Raw genomic sequence first — 21,380 nt, forward strand, 5'->3', positions numbered from 1 at the left:
ATGGGATGTGCCCCCCCCTTCCCGGATGTGCCAGGACCACTTCCCCACCCTGGGCCCCCCTTCCCACTGCGCTGACTCCCGCATGGTCCTCGGCAAGGAAGGGGCACCACTAGAGAGCCCCGCAGCTGAGCTGGGATGTCCCCAGGAGCTCAGGGCTCAGTGGGGGCTCCACTGATGAGCTGCAGGAGGAAAATAATTTGACTTCTCCCCTTTGGGTCCTACCTATGTGGAGGGAAAGTGGTGAGAGAGTGGGGGCAGGACTGCCTGGCAGCCCCTCAGGATGGGTTGTTCCCACCATCCTTGACTCCAGTGGGAGTGGAAAGGTGACAGCAGCTGAAATAAAATTAGGTCCTCAAACCCTCCCTGCCCAGTGTGGCAGAGGCCTGGGGGTGAGGCTGGGGGTGTGTGAGCATCACTAGGCCCCCCCAGGCTGCTTGCTGGGTTTGCTACCCTGCTGCCAGAATTTCACGTGGCTCTCTGCTTCCAGGTCAATGCTCGCAGCCTCCCGGGGGGTTTGGCCAGCGGGGTGGCATCACAAACCCACTGCTTCCTTACAAACCAACTGCCTGCTGCGGCCAGGGGGTGAGGGGGTCTGGGTGGGACAGCCACCTCATCCCGGCACCCCTGTCTGCTGTTTGGGGACAGATGTTTTCTCCACGATGTCCCAGCCCCAGGCCTAGGGTACCAGGAGACGGGCAGACCCCTGCCCAGTACAAATCCCCCGAGACACAGGGTTAGTGGCAGAAATCCCTTTTATATCCCTGAATTGCGTTACAAGTAATACTGCGGGCGGCCGGTTCTCAGTAGACTTGTCTTACTGGGAGGGGGCGGGAGAGGGGGGAATAGGGGGGGCTGTCGAGTACAAAACCTGGCAGAAAAAAATCTTATCATGCACGGAAAATTATTGCTGTAGTATCTGCTATTTACAGGGTAGATGGGGGCAGAGGTGCGGCACTGCCAGGCCCAGGGACACGGGAAGGTTCCGGTGTCACTGGGAAAAGCCAGAACCGCTGTGTCCTCGCTGGGGGTGGGGGGATGGGGGGGAGGTGACTGCGTGGCCGGGCCGATGCTCTTTCCCTGCTCGAGGTGCGTGGCCGCCGAGCCATGGCAGCGAGGACTGTGACAAGGACATCCCCGGAGGAGGAGGAGGAGGGGCCGAGCCCATGAGCCAGGGCGGTGGCACCACGGGACACCGAGGCGGTGGGAGGAAGACGGTGCAGGGAGGAAGACGGCGTGGGGGTCCGCGAGTGCGGCCCCGCGGGGTGCCGGGCTGAGCCCCGAAAGTGTCGGGGACCGGCCCGGGGTGACGGGGTCGCGGCAGCTCGGGGCCCGAGGTAGGAAGCGGAGGCGCGGGGTCGGGCCCGCTGCGGGATGGTGGCTGCGGGGCCGGTGCGGGGCTGCTCCGCCGGGAGGTTGCATAGAATGGCTGTTTTGTCCCTGGCGTGGGGCAGGGAGCAGAGCTGGAGCCTACAGCAGCGAGGAAGACGAAGGAGAAGGGCTTTGCCTTGACGGAGGCTCCGTGGGGGAGGGTGGTGGCTGCTGGGCCAGCTCATGCCCTCCTGCCTCTGTGCCCGCCGCACGGTCTGCTCTCGGGGTCCTGTCCCCATCTGTGTCACCGTGGCTGTGTCCTGGCATGGTGGCATGGCCCTGCCAGTCTTGGCAAATAAATAGTGAAAAGCATAAGTTATAAATAATATAAATAAGAACATTTAAATAGACTCACCTAAACTTGACAGCTACATTGACCCCCTCCTCCTGTGCACAGGTAGGGGGTGATGGTGGGGGGGCCAGCTGGGGAGGGGTCCAGGCAGAGGCTGGGGGTGTGCAGGGGGTAGTTGGGGTTTCAGTGCTTCCCCAGGGCTCGATCTCCAGCCTGGCCATTTGCATGGTGAGGGGGCTGCATCTGCCCGGGGGGCTATTTCCCAGCCCAACGCTGTGATGGGGAACAGCTGTACCTGGACAAGCCAGGAGCCAGCAGAAGGGACACGTCCCGTGCCACTGGCCATGGCACCATGCCGGGCAGGGGGGCATTGGGGTGCCCCAGAGCTGCAGGGGCCCTCTGAGGGAAGCTGACAGCCCTGCCCTCCCATCAATCACATCTGTCAGTCCTGCCGAGCCATCAGTAGCTCCAGCCCATGGTCCTATCAGGGGTCAAGGTGAGGTTTTGCTCCTGGGGGGAGCAGAAAAATGTCTTTTCTCCCACGGGATCCCCCGGGAGGAGAAGCAGCAGCTCTAAATAAATAATAGTAATAAATTAAATAAATAGAGGTGGGAGTCACGAGCTGGGGTAGGAAAAGTCTCTCCTGGGTCTGGAAGAGGTCTCCGGGTGGGTCCCCCGCAGAGAGACCTGCCTGGCTGCGGGGGGGACTCGGGGACCCGGGCAAGGAGCCGGGTCCTGCTGTGGACCCGGCTGGATCTGCCCCTTCCCAGGGAGTGCCGGGGCTCCCTCCTTCCAGGTGGGGAGCGAGTCTACAGGGATGCGTCCTCCAGCCACGGCACAGCCACAAACCAGCCGGCTGTGGCTGCAGGAGAGCTGGCACGGGGATGGGGAACCGGGACGGGGATGGGGACGGAGACGGGGATGGGGATGGGGGTGTGCTGCAGGGGGCTGGGGTGCTAGTTCCCTATTGCACAGCTGTGTTCGGAGCCCTTGAAGCAGGCGGACTCATAGTGCTTGTTGAGGTACGACTTGAGGGCGAAGGTCTTCTCGCACTGCTTGCACTTGTAGTGCTTGAAGGCGGAGTGGGTCTGCATGTGGGCGCGCAGGTTGGAGCGGTCGGCGAAGGCTTTCCCGCAGTGGGAGCAGCCGAAGGGTTTCTCCCCGGTGTGGGACCTCATGTGGCCCTGCAGCAGCCAGGGCCGGCTGAAGGCTTTGCCGCACACGTCGCACTTGTGCTTGAGGTTGTGGGTGAGGACGTGCATGGCCAGGGCGGGCATGGAGACGTAAGCCTTGCCGCAGGTCGGGCATTTCCTCGCCATCTTGCTGTCCAGGCTGCGGTGGGTCTGCTTGTGCCGGCTGAGGTTGGAGGAGGTGGCGTAGGTCTTGCCGCACTCGGGGCAGGAGTGGCGGTGGCTGCCGCGGCGTTGGCTCTCGCTGCGCCGGCGGGATCGCCCGTCCGTGATGAAGAAGGCGTCCATGGAGTAGCTGTCCGTCACCGCCGCCTCCCCGTTGAAGTAGCGGGCGGAGAAGCTGGACTGGGGGCTCTCGGGGTCGCTGTACTCCTCGTGGCCCGGCGCGTAGGCTGGGTCCGGGGGTGCTGGCGGCAGACCCTGCTTCTTGTCGGAGTCGTAGCCGGAGGGTGCCAGGCAGTGCTGGAGGTACCCTGTGGGGACGACACAGCCGGGTCACCGGGTCCCTCCGGACCAGGCCGTTGGGGAAGCGCGAAAGCCGTGAGCCAAAAGTGCCCATTGGCCGTGTCCTCCCCTGCGCCGGTCCCGATCTCTGCTCGGGCTTTTCTGCAGAGGGGCTGATCCGCCCCCAGCTCCTGTCTGCATCTGCCAGCAGGATGGCTCCCGTCCCGCGGGGCTGCCCCAGGTGGGATCCAGGGATGGGGTCGGGAAACATCCAGCTGCGCCCGCTCGGGTGCTGCCCCGCTGCCCGGCTACAGGCAGCCCCCGGGGGCCATTAGCCACCCGACAGCTGTCGGTGCCGAGAGCCTCATTGTTCAGTGGGGCAGGCGCCGGTAATGAGCTCTGCTCCATCTATCTCCTCACCTCCAGAAACCTCAGGAAAGCTGGGTCGAGGAGGGAAAAGCTGCTTCCAGTTTCCTTTCCCCAGCACAGGGGTTGAAAGGGCCCCTCGCTTGCCTCTGTCCCCTGCTGGGGCTGTTCCCCAGGGATGGGGCAGCACCTGGAGACCAGCAGTATCAGAACCCTGCGCTCCAGCCATGGAGAGGGACCCGCAGCCCCCCCAGGCACAGAAAGGGGCCTGGGTGCCACTTCACAGTGTCACCCCCGTGTGACATTGGCGCAGGTCTGCGCGTGGCCCCGCTCTGGGTAAGGGGCCCCTGGCAGAGCCAGTGCCACTCGGGCATCCCTGTCCCCCCCTGTGCTGGCACACGATGGAGGAGCCGTGCAGCCCCTCCGTGTCGGGATGGTGGTCAGTGACCCCAAGGGACACACTGCCACCTCGGGTCCCCCAAACCTGTCCCGCTGCTCTCCTGCTGGCCAGTGTCAGTCGCTTCAAAGGACATGTCCCTGCTCTTAGTGACAGCGGGGGATGCCGGGGCCCGGGGTCGGTGTAGGACCGGGCTCACCCGTGCATGGCAGCACGGACCACCCCCCTACTCCCTGAGCTGCAGCCGAGCATCCTTACATCCAAATCCCCGCCCATGGGACCCCCCGCCCGGGGCGCGCGGCTGCTGCCTTTTGTGCCACGGGGGGCTGGGGGTGCCTTCGGTGGGGAGGGGGCTGCGCAGCGGGGGCCGAGCTCGGCCCTTCTGCCTCCCCCCCCCCGTGCCGTGCTGACAGCGCGGGCTGTGCAGAAAGCGTCTGCTCAGCGTTTTCTCACGCTGCCTCCAAGCATGCAGCAAGGTTATTTCCAGGAGAGCAGCGTCGGCAGCTTCTGCCCAGCTGCAGCACATCCCTCCCCCACCGGCTCTCTGCTCCTGATGCGGGGGGAAGAGAGAACCCCCTAGCCGGGCCTTACACACCTGCCCCCGACAGAGAAAGCCCCCCAAAGGCTGGGGAGCAGCGAACAGTAGGAATGGGGGGACAATCACCACAGCGGTCGGGTGGTCTTGGTGTGTGAGTGGCTGGATCGTGCCCACACCCCCCACCCCGTCACCCCCGCACCCAGCTCAGCCTCCGGTCCCCCAGCAGCCAGGACCTGGCAGCCCACCGCCCGGCACGGCCCCCCCAAGCAGGTCCCTGGCTCGCTCCGTCGGGGGTCTCTGCCAAGCCCAGGTGACTCCAGGAGTCCCCCCCCTCGGTGTCCCCTGGCAGGACGGGGCTCGGAGGACCCCGACCACCCCCAGTTCAGCCCGCCACACCTCTCCCAGTGTTGCGGAGAGGGGCTGCTGCCCCCCACATCTCCCCGTGCCCCCGGAGGGGACAGCCCCCCCTGCGCTCCCGGGTGGGCTCGGGGCACCGCTGCGAACAATGAAACCCGCAGGCACGGTGAGGATACCGCTCCCCTCGCCGCCCCCCCGCCTGCCCCCGCAGCCCTTCTGCTTCGTACCCCCGAAAACTTGTCGTGGGAAGGAGCAGGTCCCCGCTGCACCCCGAGCTGGAGGGGAGCGGGTCGGGCCGGGGCACGGGGGTTTCTGTCGGTGTCACGCAGAGGATGTTTCCCCAAGGACCAACTTCGATGGCCCCGGAGCTGCGCGGGGACAGGGCGAGGAGGGACGACCCCCCCCGTTGCACCCCCCGCACGACGCCTGGGATGCGGGATACAACGCCGGGGACCCCCACCCCGTCCTGCCCCGCTTCCTCCCCCCCCACTTCCCCGGTTCTCCGTTTCCCTCGGTACACAATAGCGGCGGATCCCCCCCCGCAGCCCCCGGCCTCGCACTCACCATCGCCGGCGGCGGGGCCAGGCAGCGCGTAGGGGGGTTCCAGGGGGGTGTAGGGGGGCGCGGGGGCCCCGGCAGCCGGGAACGCCTCAGCCTTCAGCTTCTTCACCAGGAAGGAGCGGGGCATGGCGGGGCCGGGCCGGTGCCCTCAGCACCGGGACTGCTCCGGTACCGGCACCGCCACCGGCCCCGGCCCCCGCCCCGGCCCCGGCTGTGCGGGCGGCGAGGAGCGGGGAGCCGAGTGAGAGGGGCGGGGAGGCAGGAGGAGGAGAAGGAGGAGGAGGAGGAGGAGGAGGAGGGAGAAGAGGAGGGAGGAGGAGGAGGAGGGGGAGGAAGGCAGGCGGTAGGGGGGGAGGGGGCCGTTCCGCCCGGCCGCGCCCGGACCCCCCCCCGGAGCCCCCCAAGTTACCGGCATCGCTGGGAGCCCCGGGCATCACGGCAACGGGGGGTCCCCAGTCCCTCCCCCCATCCCTCTTCCCCCCCACCGGCCACGGACAATGGGGACACGCGGGGGCGGGGGGGGGGACGGCTGACTCCCACCGCCTTTGTCTCCCTGCCGCCAGCCCCCAGGGCCTGCGAAGGATGGGGCTACGGGGCGGGGGTCCCATTCCTATCCCTGTGAGTGTCCCCGTCCCTGACCCTGTTCCCCATGCATGTCCCTGTCTGTTTCTTGCCCTTTTCTCCTTTCCCTGTCCTTGTTCCCTGTTTCTATCCCTATCCCTTGTCCCCATTCCTGTTCCTCTTCCCTGTCCTCATCTCTGTCCCCTGTCCCTTTCTACTGATACCTTTCCCTTGTTCCTGCCCCTGTCTCTTGTTCTCCATTCCCATCTCTGCCCCCTTTCCCCTGCCTTCATCCCTCTCCCACGTCTGCCCTTTCCCCATCCTTGCTCGCTGTCCAGTCCCCACTCCCCATTCCTCTTCCCTGTCCCTTTTCCCACCTTCTCCCTCTACCCGTGTCCCTGTCCCCATCCCTCTCCCCGGGGAAGCTCGGTGACCTTCGCAGCCCACAACAATAGCTGGGCTCGTGGCGGTGCATTGTTCCCTGCCGGAGCCCCCCCTCCCCCCCTCCCTTTCCCCGCGCTCCGCTGCCTCTTTCCCCGGAGCAGGATGAGCCCCGGGTCCTGCAGGGTGGCTTTCCCTGGGACTATGCCGGCCAGGGGCTGGCAGGTGACACCGGGACCTGGCTGGCAGCGGGCCCTGCTCTCCCCGAGCCCTGTGCTCTGCTGAGAGCGCTGCAGCACATATCCGAGGACAGTCCCTCATCTGCCACCGCAGGCAGAGCGAGGGCACACCTGGTGCAGGGCACCCCAGGCACCCCCGGCCTCAGAAGATACCAGCCCTGTTGGCCAGGCTCCTGGCATCGGGTCTGGGGGGCCAAGGCAGCGTCCCCCACCCAGCATCCCAGGGCCTGCCTGCTCCTGCAGCTGTGTTTGGGGCCAGGTCTGGGGCTGGGGTGCCCCTGCTCACTGCTGTGTGTGGCACCCATAGCCACAGCATCCCACAGCATCCCACAGCATCCCACAGCATCCCACAGCATCCCACAGCCCTGGGTACCACATAGCCCACTGCATCCCATATCCTGCAGCAGCCTAGACTCCAGGGCATCCCACATCCCACCACATAATCCCACAGCAACCTACATCCTGCAGCATCTCAGACCCCTGAGAATCCCACATCCCACATCACCCCACAGCCCCCGCCGACTCCTCCCCCTCCCAGGACTGGGGGTCCCGGAGCTGCTCCCTACACGTGCTGGGGTCCCCGCCCCCCTCCCGCAGCGCTGGCCCGGGGCTCGCAGGCAGCCACACGGGTCCCATCTGTCCCCGCAGCGCCGTCCTGATGTCAGGCCTCTGACAAGTTCAAGGTCACCTCTCCCGGAGGGCCACGGCCCCAGGAGAACATTTCCTTGCCGGGCAGCCCCCGGGGTCCCCCCCTGCCATGCACCGGGCTCCCGGCCTCTGCTCCCTGATTTATTTATCCGCCTGTGCCGTGTGGCTCCTTGAAGGCACGTTTGCAGAACAGGCGATTACTTACGCCCTAGTTGGGCCGGGCCTGCCTGCCCGCTGCCTGCCTGCCCGCTGCCTGCCTGCCCGCTGCCCGGGGATTTTGTCTTTCTCCAGGCTGTGGTGTAATAAGGGAGGTAATTAAGTGTAAAAGACAGGGGGAGGGAGGACTGGGAGAGGGGGAATGGGAACCCGGCTCCTTTCAGAGGCAGGGGACTGAGATAATGTATGTTAATAACCTGCAATCAGTCCTGCCGAGCTGTGCTAATATTGCTGACTGCGGCGGCTGGGCCCCCCCAAACCTGCCCCCGCCGCCGTGGGGAGGGAGGGGAGCGCCAGAAGAAAGGCTGAGCCTTTCTCCTCCGCTGCGGCCGGGTTTCTGCCTTCCTGAGCAGCTGTATGGAAATAATTCCCATTGGAAGCGATTGTTTCCCCGGCGAGAAGGAGGGGGTGGCGGGTGTCCGGTGGGCGAGGGTCTTTGTGGGGGTCCCAAGGGCAGGAGCATCCTCTCGAGGTGCAGAAGGGAGCTGGACCCTCGGTTCATCTCCTGCTTTCCCTGCAGGGCCGCGGAATCCATCCTGCTCCCGGGGAGGAGACAGAGCTCCCCACGTGCTCTTCGGTCCCCATCCCGGTGCCGGGGACAGAGGCCGCCGCCCTCCCTCCTGCCCGCTCGCGGGACCCCCGGCACTGCCGGCTCGGGGGGCTGCCCGCCATTAGCTATTCCAGCCGCGTCCTTCCCGCCGCAGCCGGGCCGCAGCCGGAGCTCCGGAGCGGCTCCAATCCCCGGCTCGGAGGCACGGCAGGCGCGGGGAGCAGATTGCCAGACAAAGGGACGGGGACAAAGGCCCGGCTGCCTCGTGCCCCGAGGAAGGGGCGCAGGAGCGTGTGGGGTGCCGACCCGGCCTGGGGGCTGCTGCTGCCCTGCCCCCGACCGGGCACCAACCCTGGCTGGCGAGCCGGGCCGGGGGCAGGGACCGGATGGCACAGCGCTGACATCGGTCCTGTGCCACTCCCCTGACCAACAGAGTGCCCGTCGTGCCTCAGTTTCCCCATCTGCTATTTGGGCTCTTGCGCAACCGCCTTGAGCTGGGTTCCCTCTCCAGTCCCTCTCCTGAGGGACAGGGGGCCACCGCGGCCCTGCCCGAGCTGCCTTTGTCCCCGCAGCAAACCCCCCCGTCCCCGGGGCAGCCGCTGCCTCCGCCCCGGCACGGGGCTGGGAACACCGCCGGTGCTGCTGGGTGCAGCTGGGGCTGTGCCCCCCCACAGGGACCTGGGGGGCCCTTGGGGACACAATGCCAAACAGCACCAGACCCCCACAGGGAAGGGTTGGGACGTGGCCCAGGCGGGGGGCACTGACACAGATACACGTGGGGTGCACGAAGAAGGGAGGTCGAGGGCTAAGCAAAAACCTTCTATTGCTTCAAACACCACGGGGACACCCGTGCCCCAAGCTGGGGACAAAGCCACCGAGCTGAGCCCAGCGGGGAGATATGCCCACAGCACCCCTGGTCTCAGCACTGCTTCCCAGCCCCCTGTCCCTCACTGGGTTTGGGGGTTAGTCCCCCTTGCTGGGGACAACGGCTGTCCAGGGTCGCCCATCCCGCTCAGGCCGGGCACTGCAGGTTGCAGTAGTCAGCAGATTTGAAGAAAGCGTAGATGTTGATGAGGGGGAACATGAGGAGGGCCCCCAGGAGGGAGCCCAGCTGCTCCAGGGCCCCGTACCACACCAGGGCACTGTGGCTGCGGCTCCGCAGGATCACCCCGGCCATCACCTTCACGTAGGAGAGCGTCCCAGTGAAGAGCACCCAGGAGAGGACCTGGTGGTGCAGGGAGGAGAGTGGTCAGCAAGGGCTGGTGGGAGGGGTTCCCCACCATGGGGACAGGGGACGTTGTGGTGACCCCAGAGGCCTCCTCGGGTGAGAAGCACCCCGTGACTTACGATGAGGGCGCTGCCCCACTGGGACTGCTGGAGGAGCGGGCAGGGACTCATCACGGCGATGGCCATGTTGTAGGAGGCAAAGCCCATCCCTGCCATGGTGAGGGTGCCCAGCAGGGCCAGGGACCTGCAAGGGACATGCAAGTGACACTGGGGAACACTACCAGCCCGTCCCTGGTGAGGGGAACAGACCAGAGGCACAGCACGAGAACTCCATGCAGGCTCCATCCTCCTTTCCTAGGGTGTCTGCTGCTGCCAGGGCACAGATACCCCACGGACCCTCTCCCACCCTCTGCCTTGTTCCTTTCCCCATTGCAAAATGGGGGATGTTTGGGGGCAGAACCCCACCGTGTCCCCCCAGCACCCCGTTACCCACCTGCTGGGCAGGAGCATGGCCACCACGCAGGCGAGGGGGTTGGCCACGGAGCTGAGGGTGGCTGCCAGGTGGTAGGCGGTGTTGCCATAGGGCAGGCAGGAGTAGGACTGCACGGATGGGAGGACCCCATTCATCAGGGTGCTCACCCAAGCGATGAGGAGGTAGATGAAGATGAGCTTGGCCAAGGAGTAATAGACATTCTCTGGGAGGATGTCCCCACGTCCCTTGGTGTCCTTTGGGCACGCACAGCCTCCGCTCAGCCGTGAGCCAGCTCCTTCATCAGGGATCTGGTCAAATGAGCTCAGCATGATGCTGCTGGGAAACAGCTGCTGATGGGAGAGCTCCCACACCTTGGGCTGCCTGGTGAGGAGGAAGAAGGCCAGCAAGCAGCCCAGCATCATTACAGTCATGAAAAGGAAGAAGAAGAAGGTGGAGAAATTGGCTGGGAAGTAGTGGGTCTCCATCTGGGAGATGGTGACCTCCACAGTCCCGTTGTCCATGGTGTTGTTGACCACATGAGTGACATTGACACAGCTGGAGATGCCAGAGCCCTGGCCCAGGGCGATGACAGCTGGGATCAGCCCACTGAGTCCTTCACCTATGAAGAAGGTGGTCAGGTACTGGGGCTCCAGCTGCATCATGAAGGGCAGGAAGGTGACAGAGGAGGTGCAGTCCACCAAGGCCAGGAAGAAGGTGAGGACCAGGAAGGCAGTGCTGTGGGTTCTCCCGGCGATGACAGACACGTGGTTCCAGAGGAAGGCCAAGAGCAAGCAGGCCAAGACACCCACGGACACGACCACGTAGATGACAGCCACCTCCTTCAGCAAGCCGGGCCGAAAGCGGTGCATGAGGGTGACAAAGAGAGGCCCCACGTTGGCCATCTGGATGATGATGGTGATGTAGGAGGGCAGGTCCCACTGCTCTGGCAGCACCGTCACCAGCACCGGCAGCTCAACCCACAGCCCGTTGATGGCCACCCAGGAGCCCATGCCGAAGGCACAGGCCAGGAGGTGGGTGAGCAGTGCCATGGCTCAGGGCTGGGTGCCCAGGCCTGGGGACGACGCTGTGGAAAGAAGCTTTGGTCAGTGGTGGGATGAGACCCGACCTCTCCGGACTCTGACCCCGGTGTTCCGCAGCCACAGCCCCGCGGTCCCGCTCCGGGAGGCAGACAGGCTGAGTGGCTCCTCTCACGGATGGCAGAGCAGCTCAGCCTTCCCACGGCCCGCCCCGGCCCACCTTTGTCCTCTGCAAACCCTGAGGACCCTCCTGTTTCCCTTGGGTGATGACACCGCACCCTCCTGCTCTGGGTGTGGGACCTGCGCAGCTCTTCCTGGGCCCCATCCTGGGCCGGGGACAGGACCCGGCAGGGCATTGAACCTGCCCCACCTCATCGTGCGGCACGGCACAGGCTGGCATGGCATGGCACAGCCTGGCATGGCATGGCACAGCACAGCCTGGCATGGGATGGGCTGGCACAGCGTGGGCTGGCACTGGTGGCCTGGCCTGATGTGGCCCAGGTTTGTCACGTCCCGGCACAGCCCGGCACGCGACGTGTGTGTGTTGCCTGGCATGGCTTGGCACAGCCTGGCTTGGCCTGCGTGGCACAGGTCGGAACGGCTCAGCGCAGCCCGGCACGGCCCGGGCTGGCAGGGGGGTGACGATGGCTCTCACCTGGGGGACCAGGAGGCCGGGGCAGCCGCTCTGCTGGGCACGGAGGCCTCGTATTCTCCCACCGCATCCGCAGGGCCGGGCGAGAGCAGCGCCCGTCTCCTCCCAGGCGGCTCCTTGCGATCCCGGCAGGCTCCGGCGGCGGCGGGAGCGGGGCCCCGGCGGCCCCACCTGCCAACCGGCCCCGGCTCGTCCCGGCGGGCTGACTCAGCCTGGATCCGGCCACAGCCCCAGGGCGCTGGCTCCCATCCCGCTCCCGGGGCGGGGGACCCCCATGTCCCCGTCCCCCCAGCTCCAGCCCTCGGGCGGAGGAAACTCAAAGGCTCCGGGGGGCTAAGGGGTGTCCACAAGCTCCCCGCCCCCCCCATCGCTCCGGGGTCATTCCCCCCCCCCGAGGGGCTCCGGTGGGGAGCAGGAGCCAGACAGGAAGCGGTCGGCCGGTCTGACCGGTCCCTCGGCCACCTCCCCAGGGGGAACTCACTGCGCTTTGGGGACACGGCACGCGGCGGGGGCCACTCCTGGCTGCCGGGACAGTGACGTGCAGCCGCGTCACCACCACCTCCGGATGCAGACGGGTGACGGCCTGGCCCGGCTCTGTCCTGCTCCCCACCGGGAGGGACCTTGCGCCCTCCTGTCACCTGCTCACCCCAAAGTTGCATTTCAAGGTGTCGGTCCGCGGTGGGGACATTCCAGCAGGTCCCCGGGTGACACATGAGCTGCGGGGTTGGTCGGCTGCTGGCACAGGGTATGATGGGATAAAAGGGGTAAGAAAGTGTAAGGAGAGCACTGCTGTCCCTGGAGGGATGAGGGGGTGGTCCCGCTCCCCAGGGGACCCTCGTGGACTAAGGGGCGAACGTCCAGGGCTCAGAGGCACCAGCTCAGGTCCCAGCACCCCCCTCCCACCTCCCACCCCGACCCCCCCGCGGGGCAGGGCAAGAGGCTGGCATCAGTCTGGACACAGATATAGGGGACAGGGGCTCAGGACCCCCCTGTTCTTGCCTCCCCTCGCGGTGGGTCCCCAGTTTTCGTCCCCGATGGCCAAACTCTACGATGCCTCCCCCTTCTTTGTCCCGCATATGCCCCCCTCCCCCCACCGCCCCCTCCCGGTCACCTCCTGCCCTCTCCCTGACAGCTTGCGGACACCCCCAGCCCCTACCCTGCCCTGGGGGTCACCGCTGCCTTCCGTCCCCACGTACCGCCGCTGCCGGCGACAGTTCCATAGCCGTGGCTGCAGTGTCACCGCTGGCCCGGTGCTCCCCGGCTTGGCCGAGTGCCGGTGATTATTCTTGGCGATGTCCCGGTCATGGCACTTGGCCCTGGCTGAACTGCGTCACACTTATTTCAAGCTGCTTCTCGCAGGTGTGAATGTCACCCGGTAACAACCTGTGTCCCCACCGGGGATCTCGGGTTGGGAAGGAACCCTCGGGGTCCCCCTGAACATGGCCGCGGGGTGTCTGTCCCCCCTCGGGCTCACGGCGGCGTTGGGCACCTCTGACCCACGTCCAAGGGGGACCAAAGGATGAGCAGAGCCGTGAGCCACTTGCACCGGCCGGGAGGTGACACAGGTGAGGGGACAGAAGCCAGGTCACCCCCAGCAACACAACCCACCCCGTTCCATTCCATGCCAGCACCCACCGCCCCGGGACGCGGCTCTTCCCCCGGCACCCACCGGGTGTCGCTGGGAGAGCGGGCTGCAACCCTGCGAAATCTGGGGCTGCCTCCTCCAGTGCCCGCCCTGCCTGCCCCCTGCCTGCCCTGCCCGTACCCTGTCCCTCTGGGGGGCTCCAGACTGCCCCCTGCCCCCTGCTCCGCTCCCGGACCCGTCCCTGCCCCAATCACGGATGATCCGAGTGCCGCGGGGACAAGGGCGTCCCTGTGCCCCCGGGGATGGTGGGATGGACGGATACCCGCGGCGGGGGCACGGTTTGGGGGCTGGTGTGGTTTAAACCCCCAGTTTAACCACTCGCTTGTGATGGGGGAGAGAATGAGAAGAGTAAAAAAAAAAAAAAAAAAAAGTGAAAACGGGTGGGTTGAGATAAAGACCGCAAAGTCCCCTTTTCCTTCTTCTCCCCCTGTTCTTGGACGTCCCATGGGTGGGACACCCTAGTGGGGTCAATTGTGCCCATCCGTGTTCCTGTGCCAACCCGTAGCACTGCGCAGGCGTCGCTCGAGGGAACTCAAACCTCGCGGGTTATCGGCGCTGTGCTCAGCGCCAATCCAAACCCGCCCCGCGCCAGCGCCTACCGGGAAAATTAACCCTATCCCAGCCAAAACCAGTACAGGTGCCCAGGGGGAACTGGGAAGAGGTGCGCAGGTGCACGATGCTGGGTGAAGCCAGGCGTGGAGGGGAATCTCGGGCTTGCCCGGGGCAGCTGAGGTCCCCGTGTGTCCGCGGGGAGGGGGACAACGAGGAGACGGGGTTTGTCCTGTGTTTAATTTGGCAGCACAAAGAATCGGAGCAGCCGGTGGTGAGACCCTCCCCGAGGGCGATCGGGTCAGGGGAGTCTGGAGGGGTGCGGGACCCCCGCGCCCCCTCTTCACGCTTCTCACCCAAATCTGCCCGTGCTGCCTGATCTCTGTGAGACGGCCGGGGCCTCTCCACCCCCTTCCCGCGCTGCAGCTGAGCCCCCTCGCCCCCCTCCCCGGCCCCTCTCGCACCACCGCACCCCCGGCAGATGCGAGCGAAGGCCCCAGAGGCAGATGGCAACATTTGGTAGCCGAGAGGTCCCCGGCCGCGGGACTTTGCCAGGCTCGGGTGAGAGGGCGGCCGGGAAGCCCCCTCCCCACCACCAGGCAGTGCAGCAGGGCTCCCCGGGGTGGGAACGCTGCCTGTTCCGGGAGGATGTCCCGGTGATGGGTGGGCACAGGGGGGATCGGGAGCCCGGAAGAGCAGGAATCCGTCCCCGAGCTCAGCCGGGGCAAGACCACCCTCTAATTCCTGCTTTCAGTGGAGAGCAGTGGGGTTGGTCTTGTTGGGCAGTACAGAAATGCTGCTGCCCCACTGCTGGGGAACAAAGGGGACACCCTCACCCCAGGGACCACCGGCCGAGTGGGTATGACCCCCTAGACTTGGGTGCGGGGCCCTGCTGGCAGGTCGCAGCCGCTGGCCCCCTGGCAGCCCCCCGGCCTCATTTGCGTCTCATTTTCATGTGAAAGGAGCAGGTCAAGTTGAAAGTTGAAAGGCTGGCGGGGAAGGGGCCGCTGCCGGAGGTGAGACCCCCGACAAAAGGGCCGGATCCCCAGGGCCCGGCGCTCGCCTGGCCACGGGCTGCAGCCCCGGCCCCGCCGGCAGCCGCCATCTGCGGGTCCCTGCCGCTGCCATCGTGCAGACAAAGGCCTCGCGCCCGGCATGTCCCCATCTGTCACCTCCCCAACTCCTGGCCCCGAGCTGCCGCCTGCGGAGACGTGTGAGGGCAGCCGGGTGCGGGCAGCATCCTTCCCTCTGCCCGGGGGAGCAAGGCGAGGCTGGGCCCAGCAGGAGCTTCCCCATGGAGCACCCAAGTCCCTCGGGAAGTGGAGCTAAGCTCCTCTGCAGAGCCCACAGGTGGGGAAACAGAAGCAGGAGCCGGTAGCTTGCCCCGAGTCAGTGCATGTGGCACGGGGGTGATTCCCCCACCACAAAGCTGGGTGCAGCCTCAATGTGGGGCTGTAATTAAACACCAGAAATTAGCACCTGCCGAGGCGAGGGAGTTGTTGGGTTTCTTGTCTCCAGGGCTGCTGGAGCAGTGCTTCCAGGAAGGATTTGACCTCTGAACAGGTTTTTTGCTCATTGGCAGCTGCACTGAGCTCTGAGGAGGTCCCTGAAGGGCCAAGAGGAGCCCCGAGCCTCTGTGGGAGGCGAGAGCAGAGCCAGCGCCAGCACCCCCCCTGCCCTCCTGTCTGCAGACACTATTTATTTCTCCATCCCCACCCTGTCCCCGTGTCCCCAGGGCAGAGGCAGAGGTGTTGAGCCCGGTGATGGGGAGCTGCCCTCCCAAAAACTGTCCTGGGATGCTCCCAGGGAAGCCGAGGCTCCAGGCACTGCCTGTCTCCAACGCCCTGCTCCAAAACCACAGGGCTGCCAGGACATGTCCAGGCTGCACCCTGCTGCCTGCACCCTGAGCAGGCTCAGTGCTGCGGATCCGCCTTTGCCATTGCCCAAGCTGAGGGCAGCCCTGGTGGCTGTTTTGCTGTCTGTTTCCCTCAGCTCTTCCCCCTCTGCCAGCTCCTTGTCTTCCTTCCAAGAGCAGTTTGAAAAACGTGAGGCTGTCATTGAGCTGCCTGGGCCAAACGCTCGGCCCCTCCTTGCTGTGGGACATGTCCCCTGCCATGGGGCAGGAGTAACCCTGGGGCTGGGTTCAGGTCCACAAGGCTATGGGTTCGGTGACCTTGCTCTGGTTTGTCACCTTCCTTCCTTCTCTCTGGGTTATTTTGCTGCATTTTGGGGTTTGTTGTGGAGGGTTGCTGCCAGGTGCATGGGAGAACAAGGTGAGTTCTCCAAACCAGAGCAGGACACACCGGGTGCTGGGATTGTCCCCTCGCCCCAAATCCTGGCAGGGCACTGGGACCCTTCACTCGCAGCAGGCAGGGGATGCCCAGAGGTGTTTTTGTTCTGGTGTTGTGAACACCTGAGGCCATCCATCCATCCGCACTGAACTGGCAACCCGTGCTGGGACGTCACCGCTTCCCCCCACGCTGTGTGACGCAGCCTGGCATGGGGGAATGCCCCGTGGTTTGCATCCCATGAGAGTGCCAAGCTGCCTCCCAGCCCGGCGCTGACTCAGAGCAGCCACAGCACGGAGCTGCTCCAGCACCCTGCCAGCCGCCATCCTGCTGGGAGAGAGGACGTGGCTGGGGAGGAGGCTTGAGGACACCCCGGAGACCAAAGCAGGGAGAAGCAGCAGAAGTGGTGGCTGAGCTGTGGTGGCCGAGGGGATTCCCACATCGCGGGGCTGATTCAGGTGGGTGGCAGAGGTTGCCCTAGTCCTGTGTGGGTCCAGTTACAGCTGCGTGGGCTGGGGTGGGGGGAGGCACAAGCATATACCTCCTGGCGTGGGTCTCTGGAGTATCTACTTTGAGGAAGGAGGTGATCCGATGTGCTGAGTGATCCCAATTCCCGGGTGATCCGGTGTGCTGAGTGATACCGGCTGGGCTGCCCACAGCAGGACCCTGGGGCCATGGCTGGGCATTGTCCGGTGGGAGTGGGGTTGTCAGCCCTAGAGCTTAGATCCCTACGCTCCATCGAGGCTTGGGTTAATATTCTCGGGCTGTGTGGAGGGCAGCTGGGCTGGGCTGGGCTCGGTGCAGCCCGGTTCAGTGCAGCCATGCCAGGGCAGGCGGCGCAGCACCGCAGGAATGTGGAGCAGCAGGTTGTGCCCAGCCGGGCTGCCCTTGCTGGCCAGGCAGGGAGGGAACCCCACACCGACCACGGAGAGCTGTGCTGGGGGACCCTGTGTCCATATCCCTGCACCCCAACACCCGTCTGATCCCTGACACCGTGCCGAGCTCCAGCACCTGACATGGGGACATTTCCTTGCCCTGGGGGGCACATTTGCCCCCCTGTCTCGAGCCGGGGAGCTCTCCCTGAGCCTGGCCCAGAGTAGGGGGGCAGTTGGGCCAGCCCCAAGCATGCTGCATGTATGGGACAGAGGGTCTGGTCAGCGTGGGAACTGAGGGGTGGGTGCTGCTGCACGGGCACCAGGGCTCCCCACCACCCAAGCTGGCTGCTGGGCTGCGGGATCCATCTCTGTCCTTGCATTTGCCCAAAGGACAATGGTGCCCTGCACTGCTGGCTCTGTCCCCAGGTCCGTCTGCCCCCCCGCCCCATGCTGGGGTCCCCACAAAGAGGTGCGGAAAGTTGCCTGCGGGCAGGAGGCAGGAAGGTCTGTGCTGGCGCTGGGACCATCCCCAGCTGTCCCCATTCCTGGCCGGGCCCCCTGCAGACACTTTCCAGGTCAGAAGGCAGTCTGTGCCTTCCGGGCAGGGAACAGGGGACAGTGACAGCCAGACAGACTCCCCCAGGCTGCTCGCCCGTCGCAGTTCATCAGGCGATGCTGGGGACCCCGTTGTGGTACAGACCCCGCGGGTGACACACTGGCACACGTGCAGCCGTGGCTCGTCGTGGCCGTGGCGTGGTGCTGTGGGTTCTGGGACGGGCCGTGGGTTGCACCCAGGAAGTTGTGGCCGTGGGTGAATGGCTGGGACAGTCGCCAGCTCGGGGACACTGCGGGAGCCACCTCCGTGCTCGGTGAGTGCCGGGGCTTGCTGTCACCTCCCCGGGGGTCGTCTGTAACCCGGGAGCCCCCAGGGGTGGTTCTCAGAGCAGTTCGGGAAGGGCGATAGGGAGGGAAAGGGAGGAAGGGGGAGACTGAATCCCGCATGTCCCCCGTGCACCCCGCCACTGCTTGAGCCTCTCTGCGCTTTGAGACCCTCCGGCTGTGCTCACCCCCGGGCAGGGGGCTGCGGAGGGGTGCAGGGCAGGTTTGGGGAACCCCTCCCCGCGCTGTGGGAGGGCCGGAGCTTCTGCACGACCGTTGGGGAGGGAGGGTGCGCTTGTTGGGGTTGGCGGGGGCCCAAGGACAAGGGGTGCGGGGGCCCCAGCGCGGCTCCTGGCACACCTCGGCCGGGGAAGTGCTGGTGGAAACCCTCGCCGGGGCTTTCCAAAGGGTTCAAGGATAGGAGCGGGGAGCTCGGGAGCAGCTCCAGAGCCTGCGAGGGGGCTGAAAGCCGAGGGAATGGGGGGGAGAGGAGCCTCGAATCCCCCAGCCTGGGGGAGTGGTGAGTGAATGGGATGGGCGATGCATCCCTGGATGTGGGCGTTGCTCCCCCTGGGACCGGGGATGCGTCCCCTGGACTGGGAAATGTGGCAAAGAATCGAGGGCGGAGGGCACCGGGCCACGGCCGTCCCTCTTGTCCCCGTCCTCAGTCCCTGGGGTACCCTTCGGGGGGGCCGGGGTGCCCTCCCCGCCGGCGCCATTGGCCCTGGTGCGGTTTGAAGCAGTCTTTGCTGCGCGGATTGGCCAGGGCAGGTTCGGGGGCAGCGAGGGCGGCGGGCGGAGGCGTGGTCCCTGCCTTCAAATAGGAATCGCGGCGCGGCCGGTGCAGGCAGTGCTGCCCCGCACAGCCTCGCGGACCCTTTGTCTGCCCGCAGAATCCCTTCCCTACCCCCCACCCCTCTCCGCCACCCCCTCCTCACTCCAGTCCCTCTTTGCAGCCCCTCGCTGCCCGTGGCGGCCGCCCACCCCGCAGCCCGGTGCCGGCGGGGAGGATGCCCGTCGAGGCCCTGCAAGCCGGTGACGCCATGAAGGGGGTGACAGTGACGGCACCTTTCACTTCGGCCATGCCCATCCGCATCCTCCGCAAGGGCCCCGCGTATTTCCGTCGGCGAGCGGAGCCCGGTGCCGGGAAGCCCAGTGCTGTGGAAAGGCTGGAGGCCGACAAGGCCAAGTACGTGAAGAGCCAGCGGGTCGCCAGCACCAAGCAGGAGCCGGTGAAGCCGCCGCTGCTCAAGCAGCCCCTCTTCACCCCGGGGGTCCGCCGGGCTGCGCTCACCCCCAGCCGCAGGGCACCCCCGGGGCCACGCCGTGCAGAAGCTGGTGGCCCAAAAACCTCGCTCGACCTGGAGATCCTCAACAACCTCATCAACCTCTGCGACAGCCCCTTCCCCAAGGCGGAGAGCCCGCTGGGCCGGGAGTGCAAGTGGAGGGCGGAGGTGCCAACGGTGCCGAGCGGTGGGACAGAGGGTGCTGAGAAGCCGCCGGAGACCCCCAACAAGCCCCCCGGCAGCGTGGCCGTGCGGAGGGTGGACGTCCATCCCTGCGGGGCTCCGCGAGGCCAGGTGACGCCCGCGCCCGCGTCCCCCGTCCCCGGGGGGCTGCCTGCCACCCCATCCCGGAGCTCTCCCGCCGCCCGCCCCGAGAGCGCCCGCCGGCAGCCCCTGCTGCACCGCTCCAAATCGGACCTGAGCGACCGCCTCTCGCGGGCCACCGCCGACCTCGAGCGCTTCTTCAACTACTGCGGCCTCGACCCCCAGGAGGTGCAGGACATGGGCGCTGAGCGCTTCGCCCGCGCCAGCTCCGACATCGTGTCCCTCAAGTTCCACAGCGTGAGCACGGCCAGCTCCGAGGGCGGCCGCTCGCCACCCAGCGCGGCCACCCCGGAGGGACGTCCGGCCGAGCGCGTCCCCTACGGCATCTCCGTCATCGAGCGCAACGCCCGTGTCATCAAGTGGCTGTACGGGCTGCGCCAGGCCCGGGAGACACAGCAGGTCTCCAATGTGTAGCGGTGCCATGGCGGTGGCAGGTGCTGGGACGGGATGGTGAGGAGCAGGAGATGCTGGACGGGGCGACGGAGGTGCCGGCTGTGTCCCAGGAGGAGTGGAGATATCCTGGTGGTGACAGGACACTGGAAACCAACCCCCAGGGCTTGCTTCCCAGTCCCTGTGCCACAGTGGCACCGGCAGAGCCCTGGTGTGGTGGCTGGGCACCCTTCCCGCTGACTCTGGCTCCTTCAGACCCCCGTAAGCCTGTGGGAAGGGACGTGTGTCCCCGGGTGTATGGCTGGTCCCCAACACCCTCCCCTCACCCACTCCTGCAGGACGCTGTGTGTGGTCGGCCTGCTGGATGTTCCTGCCTGCTCCACTCCTCACCAGCACCCATGGGTGGGGGGTAAGGTGCCGGTTCATCCCCTAGCAGGGAGCAGAGGTGCAGCCCAGGAGAAAGAGCTGCCCCCCTTGCAGCCTCCACAAAGGGGGCCACATCCTGGTGGTCCCCATCTTAATGCTGGAGGTCTGGAAGAAGTGGGGTACTGTAGAGGGGGCAGAGCCAACCTCTCCTTCAACCCCCATGAGTCCCAGTGGGCACCCAGCCCTAGGGAAGCTGGGCCCTGATATTTATGAAGATGACAGTTGGTCTTTTCCTCGTTTCTACTGTTTTTCCTGATGTTTGATCTGTAAATAGTAATATTATTATTATTATTATTAATAATGTGGCTGGTTTTATTAAATCTCTGCTTTGGCAGCAGTGTGCTTTGCTGTGCCGTGGCATGCCAGCGCGGGGCCTGGCGGGCACAACGGTGATGGTTGGGTCTGGCAGGTCCCAGCAGAGCCCTGGCTGGCAGGGTTCCCCTGGGTGCTGCAGCCAGCACCCTGCCAGCCCTGCAGCCCACCAGTGCTCCAGCAAAGCACCGCAGAGCTTGGCCCGGTCCCGGCTCTTGGGGGGCTGCGAGATGGGGGGCGGTGATAGCGGGGACCTCCCAGGAGTGCTGGGGAGGGTGAGGATTAAAGTCGGTGCAGGGAGTTCTTTGAAGATGAAAAACATCTGTGTGTTAGCCTGGGGCAGCACCGTGGCCCCTGCCACCTCCTGTGCCAGTGAGGTCCCCCTGCTCCTTGCCATGCTGCTGTACCCCCTGCTAGGGAGGCTGGCACCAAAGCCACCAAAGCCTGCACCCGAGGGACCCCCTGGACTCTGGCCCTGATGCTGCCTCCCTCCAGCTACAGCCACGGTGGTGGAGCACGGAGCTTGGCACTGGTGTTGCTTGAAAAACCCCACGTGTGTGGAACAGTGAGGGGCCAGGGACAAGGTCCAGAGCTGCAGGTTTCATTTTTTAAAAGACCAGAGGTGCTGCCACCCCAGGAAGCTTCTATCTGGCTCAGCCAGGGCAGCACTGAGGCCTCCACCCAGCACTTGAGGTCCCCAAAAAATCCCACTTGGGGATGGGAGGATTTCCCACTGCAGCTGCACCATGCACGTACACCCGGAGCCACTGCCCAGCCTGTGGGATCCACTTGACTCCAGCTGGGGGACAGGCAGGTCTGGCTGCTGGGGACATGGGCAGGACACGGCGGGCAGGACATGGTGGGCAGGATGTGGGGACAGTGTCTGTCCCATGAGTCAGGCTGACAAAGC

At 65.9% G+C, this 21,380-nt stretch overlaps 3 protein-coding genes across 6 annotated transcripts; 1 reads left to right on the forward strand and 2 right to left on the reverse strand.

Moving 5' to 3' along the window:
- Positions 1 to 734: 734 nt before the first annotated feature.
- SCRT2 (scratch family transcriptional repressor 2) lies at positions 735 to 5,955 on the reverse strand. Its single transcript, XM_071759766.1, has 2 exons — positions 5,517 to 5,955; positions 735 to 3,323 (listed from the first exon to the last, which is right to left on the reverse strand). The coding sequence occupies exons 1-2, from the start codon at positions 5,638 to 5,640 to the stop codon at positions 2,617 to 2,619; spliced, it is 831 nt and encodes a 276-aa protein (XP_071615867.1). The 5' UTR covers positions 5,641 to 5,955; the 3' UTR covers positions 735 to 2,616.
- A 2,961-nt stretch (positions 5,956 to 8,916) lies between these two features.
- SLC52A3 (solute carrier family 52 member 3) lies at positions 8,917 to 11,817 on the reverse strand. The gene is made up of 4 exons (XM_071759756.1): positions 11,500 to 11,817; positions 9,829 to 10,891; positions 9,456 to 9,579; positions 8,917 to 9,333 (listed from the first exon to the last, which is right to left on the reverse strand). Exons 2-4 carry the CDS (start codon positions 10,854 to 10,856, stop codon positions 9,121 to 9,123), a joined length of 1,365 nt encoding a protein of 454 aa, XP_071615857.1. The 5' UTR covers positions 10,857 to 10,891; positions 11,500 to 11,817; the 3' UTR covers positions 8,917 to 9,120.
- Positions 11,818 to 12,103: 286 nt separating this feature from the next.
- Positions 12,104 to 20,492, forward strand: FAM110A (family with sequence similarity 110 member A). Of its 4 annotated transcripts, XM_071759763.1 has the most exons (4): positions 12,104 to 12,241; positions 12,856 to 13,061; positions 15,273 to 16,436; positions 18,689 to 20,492. In XM_071759763.1, the coding sequence occupies exon 4, from the start codon at positions 18,743 to 18,745 to the stop codon at positions 19,754 to 19,756; it is 1,014 nt and encodes a 337-aa protein (XP_071615864.1). In that variant the 5' UTR covers positions 12,104 to 12,241; positions 12,856 to 13,061; positions 15,273 to 16,436; positions 18,689 to 18,742; the 3' UTR covers positions 19,757 to 20,492. The 4 variants fall into 4 exon arrangements, with proteins under 4 accessions (XP_071615864.1, XP_071615865.1, XP_071615862.1 ...); XM_071759764.1 differs by lacking the exon at positions 15,273 to 16,436; XM_071759761.1 differs by lacking the exons at positions 12,104 to 12,241; positions 12,856 to 13,061; positions 15,273 to 16,436 and adding an exon at positions 16,479 to 17,722.
- The last annotated feature ends 888 nt before the right edge of the window (positions 20,493 to 21,380 follow it).

This window comes from Heliangelus exortis, chromosome 16 (assembly GCF_036169615.1).
Source record: "Heliangelus exortis chromosome 16, bHelExo1.hap1, whole genome shotgun sequence".
NCBI classification, from domain to species: domain Eukaryota; kingdom Metazoa; phylum Chordata; class Aves; order Apodiformes; family Trochilidae; genus Heliangelus; species Heliangelus exortis.

What these genes read in the sequence shown, in the direction of transcription:
- SLC52A3 (XM_071759756.1), bottom strand. Translation starts at nt 10,856, where the DNA reads ATGGCACTGCTCACCCACCTCCTGGCCTGTGCCTTCGGCATGGGCTCC. An exon ending in GCCATGCTCCTGCCCAGCAG is followed by an intron (nt 9,580 to 9,828) that starts GTGGGTAACGGG and finishes TGTCCCTTGCAG; the next exon opens with GTCCCTGGCCCTGCTGGGCA. An exon ending in AGTGGGGCAGCGCCCTCATC is followed by an intron (nt 9,334 to 9,455) that starts GTAAGTCACGGG and finishes CTGCACCACCAG; the next exon opens with GTCCTCTCCTGGGTGCTCTT.
- SCRT2 (XM_071759766.1), bottom strand. Translation starts at nt 5,640, where the DNA reads ATGCCCCGCTCCTTCCTGGTGAAGAAGCTGAAGGCTGAGGCGTTCCCG. An exon ending in TGGCCCCGCCGCCGGCGATG is followed by an intron (nt 3,324 to 5,516) that starts GTGAGTGCGAGG and finishes TCGTCCCCACAG; the next exon opens with GGTACCTCCAGCACTGCCTG.
- FAM110A (XM_071759761.1), top strand. Translation starts at nt 17,669, where the DNA reads ATGGCTGGGACAGTCGCCAGCTCGGGGACACTGCGGGAGCCACCTCCG. An exon ending in GGGAGCCACCTCCGTGCTCG is followed by an intron (nt 17,723 to 18,688) that starts GTGAGTGCCGGG and finishes CCCTCTTTGCAG; the next exon opens with CCCCTCGCTGCCCGTGGCGG.